Source organism: Pleurodeles waltl, chromosome 4_2, assembly GCF_031143425.1.
Source record: "Pleurodeles waltl isolate 20211129_DDA chromosome 4_2, aPleWal1.hap1.20221129, whole genome shotgun sequence".
Lineage (NCBI taxonomy): Eukaryota > Metazoa > Chordata > Amphibia > Caudata > Salamandridae > Pleurodeles > Pleurodeles waltl.
Window position 1 is genome coordinate 741656335 of NC_090443.1, and position 20962 is coordinate 741677296.

A 20962-nucleotide genomic window follows, 5' to 3' on the forward strand; every position below is an offset into this window, starting at 1 on the left:
ACATTGTTGATATCTATTCAAAAGCTGTGGAATGTACAGTTAGGAGCATTCTTCAGACGATCAAGTTATACTTATGTTTGACAACACTATTTCTGGTGGATACTTTCTAATTGTAGATTCTGCACTGACCTAACCTCCTCCCCAGTCTGTGGAGTGGCTTTCTAATAGGTCCAAAGTCTCCATTTTAGTTTCAGGACATTGTCCAACTACAGTTTCACTCGCTCACCATCCAAAGGCCCTGATGTTGCGTTTGTAAACGGATGTCTGTTCTTGTGTTTGGAGCCTCTATGTGGGCCCACATCGTGACTTTCGGATGAGGCCACCACCGACTCAGGTGGCACCAGTGGCTGTCGTGTGAGAGCTGTTTCAAGAACAGTTTCTGGATCCAGTCTGGTGCATGGGTGAATTGAAAAGATGAAGGTTCTGTGGTTAGAGTATCTATTAGAAAGAGCATTATCAAAGGTTAGTGACTTCTTCTTCAGCACTACGTTCTGCCTGTTTTGTTATTTAGCAGCTATGCCAATTTATCAGTGTAGATTCAGGGAGTGCAGCATTTACTGCAAGTCATGCATCTCAAATCTTTAAGCAAATTTTTAATTATTGATCAAAGATGTTGAAAACTATAGGTAACCTGGGATTGAGAATTACACGGCTCCAATCTTTGTAGGAATATGTATGAATAATTGTAAAATTTTTGACAGAGCCTTTTGAATTTCTGTTCTGCTTTGGAACTTGAGGGACAGTTGCCCTGCTGTTGAAACTACGTAGATGTTCTCTTGAATTGTGTACTGGTAAAAGTACGTGACTTGATTTTAAAGTCTGTAAGCGACTGTGTGAATCTCTTTAACTAGGGACATTCCCCCCCCCCCCCCGGCCCCCCCCCCCCCCCCACACACACACACAAATCCAGCTGATTTGATAAAATGCAGAGTGCAACTGTTTATCTCACATTATTAACTGCAACTTCAATGGATGCTCGTGTCCCTCTGCATTCCCCCCCCCCCCCCAAATTAATGTAATTTAGTGGTGTAACACAGATCACGTGGAACACCTTAACACTGCTTCACCCACAGGTGGATGCATCCTAGCAACTTCTGCTACATGGATCAAAGTATCAGGGGCCGAAACCAGGATGTTGCTATGGTAAGAAAAGACCGGCTGAGTCACCTGCCATCATAAGAGCATGAGAAGGTCAGGTCACCTCCGTTAGCTCTAGTGTATGGTCATGGGCAGTGTGGGAAGGAGCATTTATGTTAAGGCACTGTCTGCTTGTCCCATCCCACTCAGGTCCCAAAGTGGTGAGGGATGGAATGTGATTCCCACTGCATGTCGCGTCTGTCCCACTGCATGTCGTGTCTGTCAGACTGCATGTCGCGGTTGCGCACCCATCGATGTATTGGTAGCCAGCTATCCGTGAATGGGCTTTCGAAACTAAACTAGTTTTATTTTGTTAATCTTGCGCTTTCTGTAGGTTTTTGTTTTTACTTTAGTAACATTACTTCTGTGTTACCAAGGTCCAGGGTTGTGTGGTGATATGTCCTGGAATGCTGTTCACATCAACTATAATGTGATGTCATCTTTTGTAATGTCATTGCTGGGTGGGGGGGTCAAAGGGTGGCTTATGCCGCGTTTGCATTTTTTTTTTTTTTTTGTGAATTGGCTTTACTGATATAGATATATATATATATATATAAAAGAAAAACCTGTTCTTTTTCTGTAGGTTTAATGCTTCAACTGCAGACAGTCAAGTTTACATGGCCTCTAGTTTGCTGGTATACATAACTGGATACAGTCGACCTGACTGAATATACTCCACAATCCTTGTGGCTCTTGCATGCACATTTTGAATGAATGACATGCCTTAGACCTGCCACTCGTGTTACCTACAGTGTTACCTTAGTGAAGAAGTGTGGCTCAATGGTTAGAGCGGCAGACCCTGATGCAGAAATCTGGCCCGGGACCAGGGTTCAGTTCCCGCCTCGGCGGGTCTTGGGCTCAATTTCCTCGGACCTGATAATTCTCGCATCGGTGCCTAATCTGATTCATGGGTCCCACTCTGTAACTCTGGGCAATAGCTTGCTTAATCTCCACAACGGCCCCAACAGCGCTGGGATGCCTGGCTTCACCTTGGAGGTTGCCCAGGAGTGGGCACCTCACATGGAAAAGCCAGGAAGGGTTCCACAGCGGTATGCGTACAGCGCCTTGAGACCCTAACGGGTGAGTAGTGCGCTATACAAGTACGAAGTTTACAAGTACGAAGTTTACAGATAGCTATAGTGAATTAAGCAAATGTAACGTAGCAGATTGGAAAGTACGGGTGGATTTCCATTGCATGGGTGGATTTCCAAGAAAATATTAAGAGACAGAGGAACGAGAAGATGGTAGTGTACTTTTGTAACCAGTTGAGAAGTAAATCAGAAAAAAGCGCAAGTAAGATGTAAAAATCTGCATATTGCGTCTGACCGGGCTGTCATCTCTTGGTAATGGTTTCAGGTGGGCAGTGATGTCCCGCCCCGTTAGAATCAGCCCCGACCAGGAGCTCTGTAGAGAAAGTTTTGCAAACAACTAAACTAAATAGATCCCTTTCTCACTGTATCTAAGCTGTGGACACGGGTAATTCAAAGAAAGATTGGCACATATGTCTATTCCGCTTAGCTTTTCATCAGCTATAGTAGTGGGTACCCTGCCCAATCAAGCCCCTTTTTGGCATTTGTCTCTCATAATGACGAAATCTCCTCTTGATATTATGATCAGGACTTGGAATGCAGGGGCAGACTTGAACTCTTGCCATGTATTGCCTGCAGAGCCAGGGTGCATGTTTTCCACTGCTGGGATTAAACAATGTGTCCTGCCTTTGTCTCATCGTGGTTGCTGGCGTGACTTGAATGTGGGGTATTCCATGGCGTTACATTTGCGTTCTCTTCTGGTGATTGTGCTGTGTGTGGCATCTTTTGCCAGCACTCTTGTTTGCTCGTTCATGTTTTGTGTATAATCAAGGGCACTGATGAGGGCACTTATATACAGGGCCACTGGAATTATGAGATTTTGCGGCCAGGGCGATTTTCGCAAGATTATAAATTTGCCACAAAATCCATCATCCGCCACTTAATCTGTAGATTAACAAAAGAAAATTGTTCTTACTCAAACGGCACAAAACTTACTAAAAGTGCAGCAACAAGTGTTGCAGTGCAGTGGAAGGCTCGTTGCAAAGCTGGACTGGTCACCTATCTGTTGCTTATTGGTATAGTTGGGTGTTGTATTCAGTCGTGGCTCGCGCAAAGCAGAATGGGTTGGTGGGGAGGGGGGAATTAAGTTGATTGAATTAAAAATAGGAATTTAAAAAAACATACACTTACCGCTGTGTGCTGCTCCGCTCCTCCGTCTCCTTGCAGCAGGCAGGCCTTGGATCCCAGCCTGCCCTGTGCCAATCCTGACGCTGCTTATAGCAGCGTTAGGATTGGCTGTGAGCACCCAGGCAGGGCACTCCGAGGCAGACTGTGAGCCTGTGCAGGCTCTCTGGAGAGAGCCCTGTGCGCATGTGTGTTTGGCCGGCCCGAGACGGCCGGCCAAAACACATGCGGCCTGAGAGGGAGTGCTGTGCACTCCCCCTCATTGCTAGTCACCCCCGTGGCCCTGCCCCTTTTCCCAAAAAAACGATAATAAACACAGTTTATTATCGTTTTTTGAGAAAAGATTTGCAGCTTCCACTGCTGGCAGGGAGATGACGCTCCTCCACCCTTATGGAGGAGCCGACCCTGGTTATATTGGCACTAATGTGGTGCAACCAATGCTCAAAAAATGTTACTAAGTTTAAAAAATGAAACAATTAAGTAATATTATTACAACATGGACTGCATTATGCATCTTAATTTGCCTTTTCTTGCTGCATAATTTACTCAATCCTGCTGCATAATACGGGCCTCTCTTGCCACATAATTCCAGTGGCCCTGCTTATATAGTATGGCTTTTGGTGGGAAACTAGGTCACTACTCCGCCTTTGCGTATGTTGATTAGCGTCGTTTTTTGATGACCTTGAAGATAGGCGTGCACCATATATTTGATCTTATTCCTTGATCACGTTCCAAGCGCTGCTGCTTGGCTTTTTCCAGAGGCTGTTCAGTGATCTGTTTAAGGAAGTTGAAATGTCTTTTGTTTGGGACAGATAAGACTTATTCTCCGCATGAACTCTTCAAAAACATGCATATTTAGCTTGGAAGCCTACTCTTCCACTTCTTGTGATTCTTTAATAGTGTTGTGAAAGGTTAAGATAATATCATTTCAAGGAGCAAGTCTCCAAGCTAAAGAGGGGTGATGCTCACAAGTGGACATTAATGTGTAACCTTTTTTGGTTGCCTGCACAGTCTATGCTGGAATGAGGCCCACCTTAATAAAGGCTACTAATTTTTGTACAAATACAAAAGGCAACAAAACTGCGAAATAACTAAATCAGATAAAACATTAAGCCTTCTTGTAGAAAAAAAGCCAGACTATTTTTATCACTGCACTATTTCTCATTTAAAAAAAAATCTAAATGTTACTATATTTTGGGTATTTGTCTCTTCACAGGGGAATCCATAAGCATTGGGTACTGTTAAAATACCCAACTTGTGGTGGGGGAAAAGGGTTAAAAATTTGCCCCGGACACCTTTCATAAAAGGTTTAAAAAAAAAAAAAAATGTTTTACAGGGAATTGGGGGGGGGGGGGGAGGGGAGGGAGGAAAGAAGCACCACCCCTCCCTTCCCGGGCAACGTGCCAGAGACCGAACGGGTGCAGGGAATGTGAATTGATTTTAGTCTGAGTATCTTCCTTTAACAAGTGGATGCTCGTATCAGTGTGGCATTGATCTGTGGATACTGCGTTCTTTCAAGCAGGGACTGACTGTATACGCAGATAATGTCCTAAAATGTCAGTGAGGATCTATGCATCGCACACTGCTCACCTTAAAGATTCTGTATTTCCCACTTTCTGGAAATTAAGCAACAGTGATTTGGGACAAAAGAATATGGGCTACTGGAACTGTAATTTTGAGGTAACCTGTGAATGTTGAAATTAACTACAAGTTCCACTACACAGTGGGAACTAGAAAGAGATAAAGGACTGTTGAAGTCAAGGTATAAACCTAATTTAATCAGAGTTGGTTCTAGTTTATTGGATTGCGACCCCAAAACATTTGTAATTTAATTAGAATTCTGGTTTCTTAAGAGCTGGTGCTCTGACATGTTACAGATACAACAGTTTGTGGGCTCTGGCAATAACAATTTACTCCTGAGTGTTTTTCATTAGAGAAAACCACTGCTTGCGCTCTTGCCTGCAGAAAAATGTGTTCTAGAGATGTTAGTAGTACACAGTTGACCCGAAGTGGCAAGACCATCCTGCCACATCCACCAGGTTTCGAGTCAGTTACGTACTGATAGCTACTTACCTCCTATGACCATTTGGTAAGACTCTTCGTCCTCATCCGGCAGACTTCAAAGTTATGCAGCCACAGCTCAATTGTCTGTGTGTTGGACAAGAACATAATATTCACAATACACCGTCACAAGCGGAGTCAGACTCCAGTTTACAATGGAAAGGTCCTAACTCTGTGGATCTTCACTCCTGAGTGATAAAATCACTCAGTCTTACTAGTGGCAGGTGACAGGATCTATTTCACCTTTTGGTGACATTATTCTGTAGAAACAGAAGTTAAGCATTTGCAGTGCAATGGGTCTCGCATTTGTTCGACTTACAGCTATTAGCGTTGTGAAGTCCTAACAAGACTTTTCTTGGCACATAAATTGAAAGTGAAAAGTAAAACAGTTTCACATAAGCAAGCCGATTTAAGGCACCTCATCATGAGCGTGAAGGAGAGATAGAAAAGGAAACCGAAGTTAGCTCGCAATCAATCATATTGCAGTTATGCAATTATCCACGTAACTGGGTCGATGTCATGCAAAGCGCTCGACTACTGCCCAGCAAGATTGCGCTGCATAGGAAATGAAAAGAAAAAGTAGTCCAGAAGCCATGCGACAAACATGGAGCCTTGTATGTTTTCAGTAGTTGGTCGGTGCGCTCCAGGGGGGCTAAACACTGGAAAAGGCTTGACGTATGCCTGCCTTTCACTAATGAAATTAAGTGAATTTTAAAAGTCAAGACCACGAACCAACAAAACTGATGGGCGTGCAGTGGGCATTGTGAAGGGCCCACAGAGATTACAGCAGGCTAGAGCGCTTGCACGCTTGACCCAAAAAAAATTCCAGGTTCAAAATCTAGTTTCACGGGAAAGCATATGAAGACCCTTAATATGTTACAATGCATTTCATCCCCTCAGTTAGCAAGAAGCATTTTGTATTTTCATGCCAATGCTGTATTAATGAAAACCGATTGTATATTTCCCATTGCACGTAGGATAATGTGTACAGTATGGGTTTCTGTGAAAGGAGTTCTGCCAGAAGCACTCTCTGGTGCATTGATGAATTGTTTGTTTTGTCTTGGATGTGAGCAGGGTATGGTTGCCTTGCCAAGGTGCTATCATATGTTCCAGGCATCCTCGGATGTAGATGAGCGCTGCAAGCTTGTTCGTTTATGTAGATCTGTTTGAAATCTGAGGAAGTGGGGGGTAGTAGTGTAGTTTTACAGTTTAGAAGACCGGTTGAGCCAACGTTCTTAACTTTGGTTCAGTCTTGGCATACAAACACTTAGGAGACCTTTAACCCGAGATCGGTCTCCGCTCCAGGCACAAAGTTGCCTCCACACTTTTACTCCCTTCTCTAGTTCCCCATCCCTGTTTTCACGTTCACAGCCTGGTGTCTCTCAAACCATTTGTCTGTTCTTGCATTGCTGTCTTTATATCTCCTGACCGAGCCGTGAAGTTTCTTTTAAGCTCTTCAGTTTCAAAACCTAGATTAAGTATGTGCCCGAAATGTAGATCGCTCTTTAGTTTCACAAATAACATACTGAATTCGCCCACCGTGGCAAGATATTTCTAGAAAAGGAAATGTATGTACATCCAAAATAATACTGATGTCTCGCATTTCTAACATTTGTCATTTCCTATTACATTCAGCTTACTGTTGAGTGTGGTTATGGTTGCCAGTTTAGTAAAATGGGCCTCCCCCCTTTAGATTTCAACTTTGGAATCTGTTAAGGCTTTCTTTAAGTGCAAGTGCACAGAGAACTCATCTATGCTCAGGTCCCTTTGCACTCCCATGCCAACCTAGGAGGCCAGTGGTGAGGGCTGGAATTGAGCTTGGAAGGCTTATGTGCCCTATTGGGGCTGCACCAGCATGTCCTGGAGAACTGCTCTATGCACCAAGGAATGAAACCGGGGCACCAGTCTGCGGCATATAGGAAGCACACAAGAATTCTTCCCATGCCACCACATGCACAGCTCTGGAATCCTGCTTATGTAACCTGGTGCCCTGTTGAGCTTCCTAACCCACCTATAGCTTTCTGGGACTCAGTGTCACCTAGTAGAGCCTTCTCCCACCTCCCGCTCCATTTCCATGAGTAAACCTTTACAGCTGGGGAAACCTGCATCTGTTACCAATGCGCCATTTTATCACAAGTGTAAGTGCAAAGCTCTGAGAAGCGTACAGCGACAATTCTTGGGACTGTGGGCTGATCTAGGAATGCACATTGCTCACCCTTTGGTTGTGGTTGTCTGTGTCTCATGTTCTGAAACATTATTTTAGGCCCTGCTGGTTTATTAATAAGAACATTATTTGAAGATGCCATTTGTCTTGTATGCACTTTTTCTTATCGAGCTAACTACACACTGAGTTATTTACCATTAGCATGCTCGGACAAACATTTCTGGAGGATTTTAATGTTTTTGTTGTTCTGATCAGAACGTGGTCGTTTGACCTTTGAGGGCTTTTTGCTATCTGATTATTTAATTTTGCTTTTGGACTTTTAAAATGTTTTACTGTGACTTAGTTGGCCTGATGCTTGCCATTTTCATTGTCATTGTCTTTACCCTTCTGGATGAAACTTGAACACTAGTTGCTGTTGTAAGCTATTTATGTGTTATTTTATTCTGTTTTAGGTCGAGCGCGCAAGTGCTTTGACATGTTGTAAGAATTGTGGGCTTTTAACCACACCCACCTCACACCCATCGCTCTCATTCGTTCGTGGGTTTGCCTTTCAAAAATCACTTGATGACATTGGTAAATGCTTTACGTTTGTCCTGCCTTGAGGCAGTTTTGTTACCGCCTAGCAAACTGCCCCTGTTAAGTGGACAATTGCACGATTGCCGATATTCCTTGCTGTGAGCGAACTACTTAGTTTTTTTGTCTCTTCCCCTTGCGCATGTCAGCTACGGCACTCTCAGAACTGTTCACGGATACGAGGCAATGGTGTTCGCACTATCAGGTAGCTCCTGTGCAGGAACCACCTCTTGTCCTAAATCTGTAGATCACACGCATTGGGTTTCGATGCTGAGAAGAAAAAAATGTGTGATCTACAGATTTAGAACAAGAGGTGGTTCCTGCACAGGAGCTATGCTGATAGAACAACTGTTCCCAGATATGCAGCAATCGAGTTCAAGCCGTGGACGCCAGGCGCGAAGGGGAGAGACAAACAAACTGCTGCTGCAATTGCAGTCGAGCAGCCCAGGCGACAGGGCTGACATCCTTCTGTCCGTACTTTGGCTTCCTTTGACCCACAGGGGGCTTGTTAAAACATCTCTTGATTCGCGTTTAAGCGGCAGAACTAATCTCTTTAATTTTGCTGAGTTGAAACACCTGCTCCTAGCTTCTGACTTCTCTCAAAGAATGGGAATGAGAAGTGATTTTTGCATCTAGCACTAAAACAACGGTATGAGTTGTATTTGAATTTCTTATTCCACTGTCTGTTGATCTACAGCGAAAACCTCAAGTCCTATTAACATGTATCTCCATATCCTTGCTTTTGTTCTTCTTAGAGGCTGTGTAATATAGTAGGATATAGGGGGGCAAACCTGTCTGTAAGTACACAGCTGCAAGCATAATATGGGTCTCCATATGTGCAGGTGGGGGCAGAAGAAGGAACGACAACTCGTTTGCACTAGATGATAAACAACCTTGCATTACCAAACATATCACCCGTAACCTGCTGCGAAAATCATGCTGGTGTAGTGCCTTCACATTCCTGAAAAAAGATAAGGTATACTTAAAATAATTATTAAATCAACACTAGAGATTGACATTAGTAGTTAAACGTAGAGTTCTACACAGGTCTTGTTCAGAATGCATATCCTTGCTGTGTAAGAGGTGTGAAGGACGTTTTGCATTACTTTTGGTCGTTTTCTTTTCATGTGGTTATGCCCTCCAGGGGCTAACTATATGGTGACATGACCATGTTTCTTACAAATGCTATTTTCATTGTGGTGTTCTCTAGGGGCTGTTCTGAGCATTACAGTCTAATGCCAAAAGCTTACTTCTGATAAAGGATTTTTATTAGGTTAATTTGATACTTGTATATGTTTTATTAATCTTTCCTTGTTGCAATTATGACCATGATCCAGGACAATTTATAATCCTTATTACACTATGACTGTTTGTACACTCTTGATATGTTTGGGTGAACCTTCTAGTTTATTTCTCTCTTCACTCCTCCGTGGCTGTCTTGTATTGGGAATGGTGTTAGCCAGCCAGCAACTCAGATGGTGGGTTGTGAAAGTGGTATTCTATTGGACTTAGCATGGCGGATTTAAATTAGGATGCTAAATGCCAACATTTTCATTTTGGCTTAGAGAAAGAAGGTAAATGGAAGTGCTTTAGTTAAATGGAAGTGCTTTAGTTAAATGAAGGACAGGGAAAGACCAAAGTACGAGGCAGGGTTGACCAATTTATGTAGTAAGAAAAGTCTGGTTATGAATTAAGTCAGTAGCTGTAACTCAAGCAAATGCGAGACCCATTGCATTGAAAATGCTTGTTACATTCTGAGAGCAACACAAAAGGCAGAGGAGCCAATGGGATTTTCAGACCTCACTCGGATGATGAGCAGTGGTTGGAGGGACTCGGGAAATATCTAAGGGGACTAAAACTCGGAAGTCTGCTCTTTAAGAATGCTTTGCTGCTCCAAATCTGCAATTCCTAATGTAAATACACTACAGTCTATAGAAGTCTGGCGCCCGGGTTCACGTTTCCTCAAGATTTGTGACTTTTTAAGGAACTAAAATGCGTCTAAACTTGAAGCAATGTTTGCACTTTTTTTTTTTTTTGACTAATAAATATTTTTTGTTCTTTGTTCTCCAAAAATATTGTCAAGTTTAATGTTGGAACACTTCAAAGAATGTGAAGTTCCACAATCGAGAAACTATTTGGCAGTGAGTCAGCGCAGGAAAACATGGCCGGACTGGGACAGCCAGGGCATTGTTTTGCGCTGTAAAAGGACGGCTTTTAATGCCTCTGACCCTTGGCTTCTTCCCAAAAGCACCTTATTAGGACTTCATTTGGATGCAAGGCTAATATTGTCAGTTCAATTACTGCAACACCGTTTGAATATAAAACACCAAGTGTCCGGGGAAGATTGTTGCTGAATCTTAAATACTGCCTTAACTGTTCAGCAGCGTGGGACGTTCTGGTCGCGGCGTGACGCGTAGGGAAGTTGATTGCGTCAAGGGTCAGAGGCGCAGCATATTGGGGCGTCTTCCTCCCAATCTCACACAGGCTTATTTTCGTATGTTGAAGGTGGAGGAGGGCAAAGGATGGTTATCTTAAAAGGCAACTTTAAAAGGCCACAGTTCAGCACATTTGTAAGACATGCAAGATGCTTGTCATTGGTTTAACTAATCAGACATACACGATTGCTACAGGTTGGAAAATACTAAATGTATATATGCGGAGGCGATTGTTAACTTTGTTATTTGAGTGATTACATGTTGCTATTTTAATTGTTTAAACGAGTACCTATTTAAGGTTTTAGGTGAATTAATTGCAGGACCTTCACTAAGTTAGTACCGTCCTCTGGTGTTTTGCACTATGGTCACCTCAATCCTCTTTATATCTTGTTTCATGTTTTAGTTCGGGGTTGGGAGGGGACAAACTCACAGGACGCCGCTTGCTTGTTGGATGCTGTCCCAGGTTGTGTTGCAGAAATGTTTCTCTTCCTTTTTTGTGTTGCCCATGTGTTACCATGTGCCAATTTGTAGGTCTGCCTACATAAAGATTCCTCAGTATGCCAGACATTTTGAAAGTAATTTTTAGAAAAATAAATATAGCATGATATTGGCTGTTGTCTCACTGCAATACACAAGGGACAATTTTACATGCCACAACTACCACGAGTCATCACACATTGTCACTTTCAGTCCTTTATCACCCATTGATGCTAAGCGCCTAACTCCAGATCGCTGTTTACCTGCTTTTATTTGATTATATATCAGGACAGCCTGACTCCAAAATGACCATTGCAAGATCCTGTGATTGTCTTCTGCACTAACCCACCCTTTTTGTTACTGTGGATCATGGCAGACTCGTTTTGCTCTGCTCTTCTCTCCTTGTCTTCTCTTCACTGCTGCTCAGTTTTCCTAGCTATTACTTGACCCCACTCTCCTTATGATGGGCCTCAAAGTGCTTGTTACTTGTTAATAGCAGAGTCTGCGTCTGCTCTGCCCTGCCAGGCAGCTCCTATGACATGCTTGCCAGGCCACTCATTTCTTTGACAGAGGATCTACTGCAGAAAGAACAGGAACACATGGCGAACGAGCTGGTAGGTACGCGGGGACCTATGTAGGCACAGATAAGGCAGCAGGGAAACATGAGCTGGAGAACTAGTGATCAAATGTTTTCAAAATTTAACATAAAACACCACGAGGCACCCCTTGGTAGAGCACTAGGAATCCTTCAACAAAAAACATGCGAGCATTGAAATCCAAAATGACTTGCATTTACATAAGGACAACAAACCTCGTGGGTAGTGCAATGCCAGATCATTTTAAAAGGAACGTAAATAATACGCAGACACAACCTTTTATTTCTTTCTATTGGGATTCTTGTGGTTTAGGTAATGATCACAGTGGTAACACACTTTCTACTTGTCAAGTGCATTTCTATAAATACCTCACCACAGGGACAAATAAAACTACAGATACCCTAACCAGCAAGAGCCAGGGATGTAGTTCTAATGTTAGGAATAGGCCAGAGGGCAACTGAAAGCCAAAACAAGAACTCTTCTGTTCGTCATAAATAAATGCATTTTAATAACAAGTTTGTGCACGGTTAAATCTACTGATTTTAGAAAAACTTAATTACGTCAAATACTAACCGAGTATTAAAGATGGTGGAAAATGTTAGAAGGTTTTAAAATGGCCTATATTTCGCTTTTTGATATGATGTTTGGTTAAACCAGCTAGGGGTAAATTAAGCAATTTGCAATGATGCATGTCGACGCTTTTGGTGTGTGCTAAGCTCCTGCGTGGGTGCAGGCTAGTCCTCTTTTTATGGCTGGTAGTAACTGCACTGTGATGCTGGAGGGTAAGAGTGGAAGCACAGCAGTCTGACTTAGTGCGCTCATTCCACTGCTGCTGGCATACTCTATCCAGAGGGGGTCTTTCTTTCCCCTATAGAATTCAGGGGAAAGAAAGCCACATCAATCAGTGCTTACTTTGAAAACAACAACGTGCAGGTACCCAAAGCCCTCCTCTTAAACATGCGGCTGCTGCAATTAAATGTGCAAACACTGAATACTCTCTCTTGTAAGCTTTACTTTGTCTACCCATCAGCATGTGTCATGTCTCTATCAATCTATCCTCCATTCCCACTCTGACTCATCCCAAATCCATTCTACTACTTTCATCCCCTAAATAACCCAGCCTAAGCTCTTCCCTCCTCCACATCTAATTCACACAAACCTCAGTTTACTACCATGATCTACCAAACAACCCTACTAAATTCTCCCTCATTTATCTCACCTTTAACTCATCCAAAACCCCTCCTGCTACTATGATCTCCCTAACCCTTTCCGCACTCTTCCCTTCTCCATCCCCCCTTGACTCATCCCAAGCCTAAATCCTATTACTATAAACTCCCAATTAACACTTCTGGATTCTTCCCTCCTCCACCCCTCCATTACTCCAGTCAATCCAACTAACAAACTCACACATCCACTGCTCAAATTAACTCATAATAGTACTACAACTGTACTCCTATTTCCCTATACTAATCCACCACTAATTCCTTTTGGGTTCCAGAGTAGCGTGCTACTTGCAGAAAAGCGCTTTGACGCCTCGCCGTGGTAGTAAGCGCTATATAAATACTATTACAATACAATACTGAGCGGTCGGCATCACCCCGATGCACTTCTTGGGCTGCTCATCTGATCTACAGAGCATCCAGCAGGCACCCTGCATGGTGTCTAAAGATTGTACAGTGTGAATGCATAACCTATGCCACTATCACAACCACAATTGGAGTGACGACTATCACCACCTCTGCTACCACTTCCATTACCATGTTTTCTTGTAATTTTGTGCGTAAGAGCACTTTGCGTTTGACAGAGTGTTTGCGTATGGGAAAGAGTGATGTGGGTAAATGTGCGAGTAATCAGTAAGGACTTAGGCATTGGCCCCCTAAACAATTTAGGGCCAGGTCACTGAATATTTGTACTCCAGCGCTACAGTAGTTGGAGAAACCACATTTTTTGCTGCCTTTCTCCACGTGAGCATTGTGTAAAGGGGGACTGTAATCAATGAGGATTTGAATTTGCCTTAATAAAGAGATGCACGTTTTTAGACAAAGTCTTAGTAAAGAGGATTGTTTTTCAAAATGTCTGTAATGTTTTTGCACGATTTTATGTGTGCACCGAAGTGAATATGTTGCCGTATAGCTATAACTATATGGATCCTAGTTTCCGTATCACCAAAGAAGCTTTTTTGTCCTAACCTTTGGAAACAAATAATACACCTCATTATTGGTCACCTTATTGACAGGGTGTGACGTTTTATGGTGTTCTTCAGGCTGCAGTTGCACTTTCCAAAGGAAATATCCTCGGGGGACTTTCATAACAATAAATCTGATAATCTAGATTTTATTTTGTAGACAAGATTTTGTGTGTATTTTGTATTCTTATGTATCATAAGTAGTCCTGTATTCCTTAGTTTATTACATAGATTTATGTTAATTTCATTTTATTTGTTGATGCATCTTTTCTTTAGAGGGGCAGTCTAGTCCTCGTTTGGCTTTGGCTCTCATTGCCCACTCTTGATGGAGCATGCTGCACAGTGAGTTTTACGTATGGTCGCTACATGTGTTTGCTGAGGTATGTTAGTGTAGGGCGCATCGATCCTTTCCTGAGTTTATCGAGGATGCCCCCAGTAATTTACTGAAGTCCAGGAGTAGCTTGGTTTATTCTCCATACTGTGGTTGTCATACATGTATTATAAATGGGGTTCTCTGTTTTATAGTATTTATTTTTTCCTAACACTTTAAAGTTTGTAATGATACCAGTTAGGATCACTAATGTCACCATCATGGACGTGACCACATGTGAATATTCAAACAAGTTTTACCACACCCTCTCCAGCCACAGACTAAGTTCCCCTATGTCCCAAGGCTTTATATTATCCTGGTATTGCTTGTCTCATCTTTACTTCATGAAATATACTCATCTTAGTTAATGCTCTGCTTCCTCCCGTCCCCGCACGTGTCCTGTGTAGTAGTTGCGTAGTTCTTCAGAGATCATGCTGCTCCAGATAAACTCATTGACACACTGCTCTCTATTCTTGAGGGTCCCTCGCTCATATAGCACACCAGATAATATGCCTTGTTTGTTTGCCCAGGTTTGGTATCTATAGTCAGTCATCATCATTGGGAAGTCAGCGTGCCCTTAAATAGGGGTTAAGTGGGGGAGGGTAATTCATAATATGAAGCGAACGCACATCCTTTATGCCAGATGTGTAGTGTGATTTCCTTAGAGCTTAGAAGATTCCCCTGAAATGTGTGTGTATCGTGGTGGTAGCCAAAGTAAATTAGACAATGGAAGTTTACAAGATTACTGTTCGACTCAACACCCCGAATTTTAAATTGTGAAGACCAGGCTAGGGGTGTGACCAACTGCATTGACGTGATGCATATATGGATATCCGCATTTAACACACTTCCCTCATGTTGGGGCTTATGGTACATAGTTTTTGTCATGGGTGGAGAGCCTATCGTTCCAGATGAAATTGCATATATTTTCTGTATGGACTTAAGCATGTCTCTAGACACAAAATGATGGCAGTATTCGCACTTCATATAAGAGTTTTAGCAGAAAAGTTATTTTCACTGTTAATCCAGCCCATCCACAAAACTGTTTTTGGATTATCTGTGCACTCTCTCCAGCTAGCTTTCCCAGCCACATGTCCTCAAGCTTGCTGTGATTCACCTTTAAATCGCAAAACCATTTGGAATTTCTTCAGTTCTTCCAGTAATATAGGCAGAGAAGCAGAGGGTCTAGTTCGAAAACACAGAAGGTTGTCTGCAGAAAGAGCAACTTAATTCCACCCACATACTTTCCCGAAGTTTCAGTCTCAGATTTAACCCTTTGAATTGGGGTTTCCACTGATCATGCAAAAATAGATGCTGATAGCAGGCACCTCTGTCTCGCTCCTGTTGTTACTTTTATGGAATCTTAAGTTTGAGATCTTACTGATCGGCGGGCTTTTGCGCATGTGCTAGTACTGTGATTCGAAATTTGGTCTGTAAACCGACACTTGACAGGGTCCGGCGGGCAAAAGACCAGTCAACCCTGTAAAAAGTCTTCTCCACGTCAAACAGGAGACGGAATGGTTGTATATTTTCTCCATATGTGTTATCAGATTCAGGGTGTGGTATATATTATTTCCTGTCTTCCAGTCTCTCATAAAACCCACTAGATAAGGAAAAATTATCTGTGACCAAGTGTTTCATATTCAGGTGGCGAGGATCTTAGTAAAAACCTTTACCACTATTTAATAAAGCAGTAGGCCTGTAGGAACCACAACTAGTATGATCTTTATTGGGTTTTAAAACAAGAGTGAGGATTGATTCCATCATTGTAGGAGTAACCCTACCCGTATCCAGAAAAGTCACAACAACTCTCTTGCTGACCTATATTTCCCTGTTACATATACAATGCAGGCCCTAATGGTTGTATGTGCTTGTATCTCATCTACCTCCTGAAGGCTGGAGTTGCTCATGTGGACCCAGTAAGGCAGCATGGGCCTGTGTCTCACGAAGTCTTGTAGTCTGTGAATATCATACCACGACTAACCATAAGATCAGAGTAGTCTGCCGACGTGTGGCAGCAGCGAAATAGAGGAAGTTGCTTCCCACCACTTTCCTAGACACTATGAAAACCTCACTTATAGCCTCCTGTTAAAACCAGGAGAAAAAAAAACAAGTGTGCATATTTGTCCTGTGTAAGAAAATGTTTGTGCACATACAGTGGCCAATGCTTCGAAGTGACATTATTAGCGATTTGCACAGAAGGTCTTATTGTGGCAAAATTGTATTAAAGAATACAGGAAACGTACTGGACGCAGTATTGATGTTAGACATTACAAGAACGATTGCTGAAAAAAAAAAAAAAACTTTTGTAAATCCACCTGGCTTGTCAGGAAGGATCTGACGAATTTGACCTGATAATTTGACCTGATAATTTGACACATTTTCCGTCAGGTTGTACTAGACCAGAATCGCCAAGAAAGGGATTTTTCAGGTTATCTGATTATCCACTGAATATAGATTCATGGTAACCACGATATTACCACATTTTTTATGTTTGGGTGCCAATTAGTGGAAGGTAGAGGATCCAGTGGAATATTTATGCAATGCACCTCATCCTTGACCTACAACATACTTTAGTTTTCCATTTTATTTACGTAATATTTTTGTAACACGCTTAATTTCAGATGACCACTGCACTTATATAGCCAGTTATATAGTGGTCTGACTGTCAAGAATAATGAGACCCTTAGTCTTGCGGAGGTGCCGCTTACTTGCTACTCACAATTTCAAAAGCAGTGCAGCTTACGCAATGAAGGCACCACCATCCAAACTAAAATGTACACATTTTATTAACTAATTGCAACAAAAGATGATGGAAACATAAACCAGGGAAAAAACAAATATAATATTTACGATTATAATCGGTGAATATAACCTTTATAATAAAATCTGTGGGAAACCCTGTTATTCTCTGCTCAATGTCAAACATTTTCTATTACTATAAATATTTTTAGGATGAAGGACAGGTTAAGCCATGACTGTACTAGACTGCACAGGACTTGTGGGTGAAGCATGATGGGTTAAAAGAGTATCTTTGCTTTGATACATATATATTTTTTGCAGTTACTATCTTACAGGAAGGTGTCATAGTTTTTAGGCTTCGACAACATCAATATGTTGTTTCTGGTGTTGCTGTGAACATCCTCTTCCGAATCTGTCTTGAAATAGTTTGGAATAGGAGAAGGTCACCTGGGGCAGCTAATGCAAAACATGGTGTCACTTGGTGCCCAAGGCAGATTCCCTTAGTTGACTGTTCTATTCCTTTAATTACTGATCTCCAGCCTCTGCATCTGCCAATAATCACAGGTGAAGGCCAAAAAGGGTTCTCAGGCATTTTATTGGGCACAGGGTAAAAATAATTAGAGCAGATGTACAAGCTCTAAGCCGAACTTGTAATGGTCCAGGTTGAGTTCAAATTAGTTGAAATCCCACAAATGAATGTTTGGATGCTATTTGATATTGCAAGCCAGTGTACAGAACCTTGTGCTTAAGATTTCTCTCAGACTGTTGGTGTTGTGACCAGATAGACAGCAAAATTCTGAGGCTGATGCCTGCATAGTTGTACCATCAGCTGGCTCCTCCTGTGCCATCAAGGGTTCATGTCTTCTATACTCAGTTTTACAGCTATCATTGACACCTCTCCATCTTCTAGGCACTTGGAATTACATGTCAGCAACTGCAAGTATATTACCCATTGTGTGGGGTTGGAGAAAGGGGGGATTTGGGTGCTGGTTCCTAAAGCTGTGAGGCACAACGTCAGCACAGGGCAGGTGAACATAAGGCTCTTCAGCTTCTTCTCCAGGGCTCTTCAGCTTCATCTCCTTGGTTTTGATCTCGGATTGCCATTTTTATACTGCCATCCACTTCCTTTATTGTAATTGCCGAGCCTTTTGGGCATTAATCCTAGTGCTTCTCGGAGCTCTCCTCCTTTATCACCAGTGTGGTGTTAATGTGGTTGTTGTGATCCTTTTCTCTTCAGTAGCCATCACTACCTGTGAATGCACCCGCTCCCTTGGTCAGATAGACTAGAGTGTGTATGGTCATCTGGCCGCAGTGGGACGGGCAGTACTTCCACCATACAGGTACCCGAGTTTTTTAGCTGGACTTCTATAAACACTAACTCCGATGTGACTGTCGCCTTGATGGGCCATCCATCTTTCTAAGATCTCCGTGCATTGAGTTTCTACAGAGCAGCCATTAGCAGGTCGAGGAGTTGCGTCGACGTGACTCCATGAACGCATGTGTTATCAGTGACTATAAACGAAAACTCTTTTTAATTTAAAAATTCATTTTTGGTCAAAGTTATCAACAGTGATCAGTGCATTATGCAGCAGTCTGTGAGATACTGCAAGAAACTTGAGAAATTGTCAAGAGACTAGGGAGGGAGAAGAAAAGATCGTAGAGCACCCTTATGTAGAGACTCCAAAATGAGTTTTTAGTATAAAATAAGACAGCACATAGACGACCTAACATAAGTCAGTGTATGGCTTTATTTCCCAAAAAATCTACAGTAGTCACCACTGAAGATTGTAGCCTAACTCCCTCAAATAACAATGCTAGAATTATTGTACGCCTCTTGGTATTAGAGCAGTGGTTCCCAACCTTTTGACTTCTGTGGACCCCCACTTTATCATTAGTGGAACCTGGGGACCCCCACTGAATAATTATTGTAATCTGGGGATCCCCAATGAGTCATTACTGAAAGCTGGGGACCTAACCTGTTAATAATATTTAATTTTCTAAGCAGTCGTGGACCCCCACGGGGTCCCCAGACCACAGGCTGGGAACCACTGTATTAGAGTATTGCTTTAAGTTTGGTATTGCCAAAGATGCAGTTATACAGACACAAGAAAATAATATTTAGCTCACAACTACACTGCTTCAAAACACAGTTCAGGCAGCTGGACCAATATATGCACTTTACTGTGGTCACTCAAAATAAAAAAGTTTTTTGTATGCTCATTTAAACTAGTGACTTTCACTTCACTGTTTGCAGCCATCTATAATGAGCATTTTAATGTTTGCTTATTCTTATGCACCCTATAGTATGTTAAAATAAGCTTATAAAAAAATCTGCTAAGTCCAGCACTGACAAAAAATATTTGCTCCAGACGTAAGCTCTGTTGTGTCCTCATCACCAGTGAATATTTCTAGTAAACATCTGCTTTTTGTTTTTTCAGGATCAGTTCGATAATTTAGAGAAGCATACTCAATGGGGGATCGACTTCTTGGAGAGATTTGCAAAATTTGTCAAAGAAAGAATAGAGATTGAACAGAACTATGCAAAACAGATAAGGTAAGGCTAATTCAGAGTATCTATTTTTACACCTGGCAAAACTCTGTGATGAACACAATGCTCGTTTATGCACACATCTGGTCTGTGCTGATTTCCTGCCCTGGCTGAACACTGCCTCCTGTTTTGTTTGTTTCATGGTCTATGAAGTTAGGAATTTGATTCATAGTCAACTAGTCATTATGTTAGCTGTGCTGGACTCTAGTGATCTGCTAAGCCTTTCCACACGGTGCCTGCGTGCCCACGTCTGCTGGTGTCTGCATTATCCCAGGTCAGTAGACTAGACTTGGGATAATGCAGACACCAGCAGAACACATTAGGCAATCACAGTGGCACCATCATTTCCATAACACTCCAACAAAGCCATATAACTGGCTGTGCTGCAACAGCCACAGCAGCGTCTATATCGTGTCACTCACAGCTGGCAGCCGCTTCTGAAGAAGCTGAAAGAGAATAACATCTGTTTCCCCACCCTATCTTTTAGGTAAGAGGCAGGTTCTGCTTTCTCAGCATGGGGGTGTCTATAGCCTTATTGCCTTTGCCTGGAGGACAGTAACGACTTATGAGTAATATTCCCTTTCCACTTCGTTAATGTCGGTATTTTATAAACAAAATACTTATCCCTTTGGAAGCCATACAGTGAGGGAACAAGTTATGCCAACGTCCTCACTATATCCTAGATCTGCTAATAGCCTCTTATCTTATTCCAGGGCTGATATTGTCACAGGCACTGGATTCGAAGAAGGCTGTACGTCTGCCACTTGTCCACAACTCTCCGCACAGGGGCTGCAATGAGGCACAAAGCAGAGGTTCCAGGGTTGGGATGGCTGTAGATCTGTGCACACTCACTATCATACATTTTTAATGGCATTCGCCAAGTACTCTCTAATCTCTCCCCACACTGGGAAAGGCTGCACATTTACTTCTGACCAGAACAGGAGTAGAGTAAATTATTTTTTAGAGTGGGGGTAAGGAAAGTTATTTAGCAATCACTTAGCAGAATTTCGCCTTAGCAAATTTAAGCATGTCTATTTGCTTGGACAAACTGGAAATCACACATTTGTGTGACGAGGCCTCTAATTTATTTTCATGGTGTCCAAATGGCTTTATACTGAGTTTCCATTATTAATCTTTTTACATATTAGCATGCAGCACGTGTGATGCGTCCGAAAAATAGTATCTCAAATTGCACTGTATTTTAGCAAAACATTTGTTTTCCAAGTTGAATCAAACAGTTCAGTCTTGCTTTCGTGCTTCTGCATGTGATCCGGTATCGAGCATTCTGGGAACATTATAGGTAGCCTCAAACAGTTATATTGTGCAAACCCATCTACACCTTTTTATACTGGAAGCACCGTACATTATGTAAGCTTTGACCCCAAACAATTAGCCCTGGATGCTGGGAGAGGAATTCCATATCCCCTGGACTGCCTGCGTTTCCTTTTTGTTTTCTTGCCA

At 42.3% G+C, this 20962-nt stretch overlaps 1 protein-coding gene across 2 annotated transcripts in view; it reads left to right on the plus strand.

The window, feature by feature from the left end:
* Positions 1-20962, plus strand: part of FNBP1L (formin binding protein 1 like) — a 445620-nt gene that overhangs the window by 166023 nt on the left and 258635 nt on the right. For both annotated transcript variants that reach the window (XM_069232381.1, XM_069232380.1), the window contains exon 2: positions 19392-19507. In XM_069232381.1, the coding sequence (XP_069088482.1) occupies positions 19392-19507 (116 nt within the window). The remainder of the gene's footprint in view (positions 1-19391; positions 19508-20962) is intronic.